At 51.7% G+C, this 6486-nt stretch overlaps 1 protein-coding gene across 1 annotated transcript; it reads right to left on the bottom strand.

The window, feature by feature from the left end:
- Window positions 1-3138: 3138 nt before the first annotated feature.
- Window positions 3139-5025, bottom strand: LOC101768077 (GDSL esterase/lipase At5g55050). Its single transcript, XM_004978122.1, has 5 exons — window positions 4770-5025; window positions 4279-4418; window positions 3937-4122; window positions 3463-3745; window positions 3139-3362 (listed from the first exon to the last, which is right to left on the bottom strand). The coding sequence occupies exons 1-5, from the start codon at window positions 5023-5025 to the stop codon at window positions 3139-3141; spliced, it is 1089 nt and encodes a 362-aa protein (XP_004978179.1).
- Between the last annotated feature and the right edge of the window lie 1461 nt (window positions 5026-6486).

Consider the following 6486-nt stretch of genomic DNA (forward strand, 5'->3'; position numbering starts at 1 on the left):
TGGAAATAAGTCATAAACCCACCCAAACGGCTTGCTAATTTTTTCTTACCACATAAGCCGCTTCTCCCACAATCCAGAATACAACTAGCCCCCCGCTTTTTCCCTAAGCAGCCTCGGAGGAGGCGCTTCTTGTGCAAGCGAGCCGATTTTCTCGCATCCCCCTCACCCCCGTGCCATCTCGATATCGCATCCGCTGCCGGCCCCGTTCGCCGACGGCTTCGTCTGCCGCCAGCTGGCCCCGTCCGCCACCGGCTCCATCCGCTGCCCCATCCGCCGCCCACCGGCCCCATCCGCCGCCGGCCCCGTCCGCTGCCGGCTTCGTCCGCTGCTCGCTGCCCTCCACCGGCTCCCTTCCCTCTGACGGGCGGCTCTGTCCTCCACCGGCCACGTGCCGGCCATCTTCCCCAAGAAGACCGGCCACGCCGCCGCAGCTCCCGCCGGCCCCCTCCGCGGCTAGCAGGTCCCGCAGCCCTGGCAAGCCCCTCTGCGACCGTCCCACGCTGCCTGTTTGCGAACAAGCAGGAGGAAGAAGATAAACCTGAAAAAAAAATAAAGGAAAAGAAAAAATAAGTGGATGACATTAGAATTCACCTATTATCAGCCTAGAATGAGCTTACCAACCTAAAATAAGTGGATGACATTAGAATTATCTTCTCCTTGTATTCACAATAAAAATGAGCTATTATCAGCCTTAGGGGTATTTAGGTCATTTTATCGGTCAGGACAAACAATCGACACATAATAATCAGAATTATCAAACACACAGCTTATTCAGACAACAGATTCTCTAGATAGCAGGATTATCAGATAAGCCTTAAGCTGAGTTTCAGCAGTAGTTATATCGCTCGCTTGAAGAATCGGTCCCCATCCGGCGTTCGGCGCGTGCTTGCTCGCCGCGTGGCTTCAGCATTGCGCTGGTAGCCAATCACGCCGTCGAGCGCTGGCCGGCAGGCGTCGATTGCCGCGTGTCCGCCAGTTCGCGTGCGGCCTACGCGGGAGGCCTCGCGCGATGGGAGAGGGCGTCGTTCTTGCGTGGCAAAAAAATCGAGGCCTCCGCACGCCGTCAATGCTACTGCCGTCCTCTCTCTGCCTCATCAGTCGATCTCGCCTCCTTTGCATTCTTCTTGATCCTTTACCTCCTCCGCTTTCTCAGATGTCGTCGCGGGGTCCTGCAAGCTGGCTTTCCAGTCCAACAGGCCTGGATTCATCATCGGCGGACGTCCCTCTCCACCCTCCCGTTTGGCTGCACTAACGGCCTTCTCCCCCATCCGAAGGCTTTGGGAACTAGGATCGACATCGAGGCCGCCGTCCTGCTAACGATCTCTAGCACCTTCTGCGTGTATGTATGCTGTATGCAAACCAGACGCCATGCATCCCTCTGTCTTTGTTGCATTGCTAGGACATGGCTCATTATCCTCCTCTGCTTTCAATTTTTCTGCACATTCGAAAGGATCGTAGGAAGTTCCAATCGTATGTGTGCAGAATGTAATGGATGTAATTTCCGGTAGTTAGGCCATTAGGTTAGGCGTCAGGACATCAATTTGCCGCACCAGAGCTGGAGGTTGGAGCTGTAGCATAGACAAGTTGCTTGACAAATTCTTGCTGTGTGTGCTCTGAAGCAACCTTGCCAATAATTGTTCTGTTTTTCCATGGTGGCCTCCAATAGTCCAATTGCAAGTCGGGTTCTAAGAGCAACAAAAATCCTTTAGGGCATGTAGTAGCTTTTGTTGGAGATTTCATGATGATAGGTTTAAATGTTCAATTTGCCTAAACTTAGTTCAATTCTAAAGGTGCTTGGAGCATACATAAACAATTACTGTCGTCAGAGTTGGCCTCTATGGGAGGTTCCTGATCGACAGATCATGCAGACTCCAAAGGTCCGTAGCATTGTGTTGTTGTGCTAGGCGTCTCAGACCACCAGGGTTGTTGTTGGTGACCTCTATTTTTCCCTCTTTCGATTTCTCAAAAAAGAAAAAAAAGAGATGGCAATGAATGACCTTTACATTGCCTTTTGTTTCACCTTTTCTCAGGGGTGTGCAGATTGTCAACCAGCAGGAATGTTAACATAACTATCTACTCTCAGTTGCTTACAGTAGTTTATTAAAACAGTGTCGATTCATAGTGTGTGGGGTTCCAAAGTTATTTTCATGAATGATGAGCCTTTCTATTTGTACCTGTACTTATGTGGCTCTTTGCATATTTTACAGACTGTATGTGTTTACAGACCTTGACGTTTGTATCTGATTGTACCAGCCTTTTTGTACTTCTGCACCTTCCTTCATCTCCTAATATATTTCTTTGCTGATAGCAGGTTCCATGGTGTAATAATTTGATATAGTCTGTTTGCAGCAGTTTCCCCCTCTAATTACATGTTTTGAACTATTTCAATTTACTCGCCCATTAAATCCCATTTATCCATAGCCTCATATGTTACCTAACAATATCCTGTGCAAGAGACCTGCCTCCCTCATTTAACCTCTGAAAAGTTTCACTCTTTTTAATTGCAGTACACCAAATACCAACTAAACTATGATTACCTCAGCTTTGTGTTATGATCCTCAACGAATACTTGAAAAATCAATGAGACAAGAGCACCGGATCCACTTTATTCATTCAGTTGATGTGGCTTGCACTGCCTAAAGTTAGGTTCACTTTTGTCCAGAATTTGGATCACTGATCTATCTTTTCTAGGACTACTGTATCTACTCCGTTTGAGGTCGATTTCACAATGATGTACGTTGAATGTATGCTCCCTAAATCGCTAATGGAAACCTAACGAAGAACCTCTTGGATGTCTATATGTACCTTTTGTCATGTACATTGTTATATATGTTGTAGCTCTACTTCTTCCATGCCTTTCTTTCAAATATTAAACATAAATATGTAAAGAGTAGTATAGGAATTGAAAACGTAATTTGCATAGCACATTAGCGTTCGCAGCACCAGCTGTCAAAACAACAAACCAACAAAAATCCTCGGGGCGACCATGCAAGTGTAATGCACAGGGATCCATTGCAACAACGCATAAAGATGAAGTAGGCTCTCCCTTCCTAGTTATTCATCACGCATGTATGAATTGTGGCACATCTTAACATAGTTCTTCACTTTCTGTGTAAATAAACCGATCTCATATATTCTCTACAACTGCACCAGTTGTTTCACGTTGATGGGGTGGACGAAGAGCCCTGTAGTGTCGCCAAACATCAGCTTCGCGGCGACCCCCGTCGCGGCGTCGGTCGGATGGTAGTCGTCCCAGAACAGGTGGTTGCTGCGGTCCCGGCACAGGGGAGCCGAGGAGTCACACCCATAATAAGCGCCAAACGGCCCTCCGCCGCAGCACGCCGAGTCCAGCACCGTGAAGTCTTTCAGCAAAGATGAAGCGTTGGCATGGGAATTTCAGAACTTACAATTCTAAGAAGAAATATTTACGGGATCGGAGCAACTGGGATTCATGTTCATTACTGTAACTAGGTGTGGCGGTGTTGTTGAAGAGCCACTCGACCATCTTGATCGAGTCCACGAGGGAGTAGTTCATGCCGGGCAGCTCCAGGCTCAGGTCCTGCAGCATGGAGGCGATCATGGGGTACAACCGCCGTGAGAGGTCGTTCGCCGCAGCAAAGCAGCCGTGCTCATCGACGTCCCTGGGATTCTTGGGATCATGCGCTATCAACCTCTGTGAGGGGCAGCACCCCAGTAGAGACGGGCTCACCACGCTGAATTTCTTTGCCCCCGCACCATACAAGTCCTGCGCCATTTCATTCTCAGAGAAACAGATCGGATATGCATGCAAAGCCACGATCTATGCAAGCCCTGAACGAATTTGTGTAGCATTTCATTCACAAAGAAGCAGATATGCATGCAAATTAGAGCCACCATCTAAGCAAGTCCTGAATGAATTTACTTGGATGCGAAGGGGCAGTTTGGTGATATATGTACCTTTAGAAATCTTGTGTAGGAGGCCACGAGGCCTTGCAAGAATTCTGTGTCGTTACGATGACAGTTATGGTCTGGGAAATCGGTGCACTCGAACAGATCGTTGTTGCCGGTGTTGATGAGAATGAGAGATCTGGATATGAGATCAGCATGGCCCCACATTCGGGCGAGTTTCTTGAAGCTCCCCACCTGCTCAGTCAAGGAAATAACTTGCGTACACTGTAGAAACAAATTAAACCAAGGTCAGCGACATGCAAGTTTGTCTCTATCAGCAATTGGCCAAGCACACAGACTGCAGGCAAATAAATAGCACTTTCAACTTATATGGATGTGTGGTAGATGTACCACTCGTCCATTGCCGGTGGCATCAAGAAGCCCTGACCCTCCTGATGCGAAGTTGATGCCCGTGCTCATCCGGGTAGCGAGGCTCGCGTTCGACAGGGAGAGGAAAGGTGGCGGGCTCTCATCAAATTGAAGCAGTTGAGCTATATTGAATTCATAAGCAGCAAATTGGTCAGTTACATTCATTTCCAGCTTTCTGAGAAACAAGTTCCTCTCCAGGACTTTTCTTTTGAAACGAATCATGCAGGAGAGCTGCCGATTATATTAAAAAGAAGATGAAATCCAGACTGAGTCAACAACAGTGCAACAAACCCAAGGGACTGACCAACGACCACAAGACCAACAAACCCATGCAGCAGCAACTAAAAAAAAATACAAAATGAAGATCGCCAGATGCTCCCGCACAAACTTTGCCTCTCCAGGACTTCAAAAGCCTTCTCAAAATAGACTTTCCAAAACGGATGTGAGTACATGCTTCGCGTGCAAATACATACCTAACCGGTCCGCCATGTTGTAGCCATTGCTGAACCGGCCAGTCGGTGCGTGGCCGGGGTAGTCGACGCCGAAGTGCGGATAGTTGGCTTTGCAGCTGATGTTGCACTTCTCAATGAAGTTGTTGTTGCCAACGTCCACCATGGAGTCTCCGAACACGAACACCGCCGGCAGGAGGGGCTCTGCGGTGCCCTGCGTTGCGAGCTCGACAGTAAAGCACAGGACAACGAACACGAGTGCCCCACCCCAGCTGGCCATTGGTACGGATGCAGTTCCCTTCTGCCTTCCTTGCTCTGCGTGACACTGCTGGCCTTTATAAGGAGGTGTACCTGAAGAACAAGAGACAGGATTGCCTACTGGATGACTCAATAAACCGCACAAAATATGTATACAACATTATTTGTATGAATTGCATGATGGCAGTATCTTTGGATCTGTCACCCTGGAAAGAATCCAAATGATATATTTTTATCCCGTAATGAATAAGCGGTTAACTTCTCAGCCTTGTATTTCCCGACCACGAGCGCCAGCTATTACAAAAAAAAAAATGCACACAGAAGTTTGATGTAGCTGTTGGTGTACTATGTGTATTAGGGCCCAATAGGCCCATGTAAGACATCTACATAGCTACCCTCGCCGCTGCCGCCGCCGCCGCCGCCGCCGCCGCCGCCGCCCTCTACCCGACGCCTCCTGCCCCTGGTTTTCAACCGGGGGTGGGGGGGACTGCTGCCCCTGTTTTTACAGGGGTGGCAGCTGCTCCTGTGGGGGGAGGGGCTGCTCGCCTACCTTTCCCCGCCCCGCCTCCTCTACCACCTCCGGATGGGAACCTCGCGACAGCCCTCGTCGCTGCCCGGGCTGCCGCTGCCGAGGGACAGGCGCGCCTGCGCGCGGCAGCCCTGGCCTGGGAGCGGGAGCGGGATGCGGCCGACATCTTGGCCCGTCAGATCGCCGAGGCGGAGCAGCTCCTCACGATGTCCCACGACAGCACGGCCACCTCCTCCGGCTCCGGTGCTCCCCGTCCGCCTGTGGTGGCCTGGACCGATCCGGCCGATCCACTTGTCGCACAGCTCCACTACCAGGCCGGGGGTGTCCAGAACATCAAGAGCTTGGTCCCCGTCGTCCTCGACCCTGAGTCGCCCTCCTACGCCCGCTGGCGGGACATGGTCCTGCTCATTCTCCGCCGTTACGCCCTCGACGACCACGTCCTCACCGACACCTTCCCTGCGGCCCGGACAGCTGCGTGGGTTCGCCTCGACAGCATCGTCCTGTCGTGGATCCTGGGGACCATCTCCCTCGACCTCCACGATCTCGTCCGCGGCACCCCCGACACCACCGCCCGCCGGGCCTGGCTGGCGCTCGAGGGTCAGTTCCTGGGCAACGCCGAAGCCCGGGCCCTTCGTCTCGATGCGAGCTTCCGCACCTTCGTCCAGGGCGACCTCTCCGTTGGTGAGTTCTGCCGGAAGATGAAGACCATGGCGGACTCCCTCGGGGACCTTGGCTGGGCCGTGGAGGACCGGATCTTGGTTCTCAACGTTCTTCGCGGCCTCAGCGACCGCTACGCCCACCTCCGCACCTGGATCACCCGGCAGCGACCTTTCCCCACCTTCCTCCACGTCCGGGATGATCTTGTCATGGAGGAGCTTACTCAGGGCATCCAGCCCGGGTCCCTTCCTGCGCCGGGGTCCGCGTCTTCCTCGACCGCGCTTGCTGTGACTCCAC

This window comes from Setaria italica, chromosome VII, assembly GCF_000263155.2.
Source record: "Setaria italica strain Yugu1 chromosome VII, Setaria_italica_v2.0, whole genome shotgun sequence".
NCBI classification, from domain to species: domain Eukaryota; kingdom Viridiplantae; phylum Streptophyta; class Magnoliopsida; order Poales; family Poaceae; genus Setaria; species Setaria italica.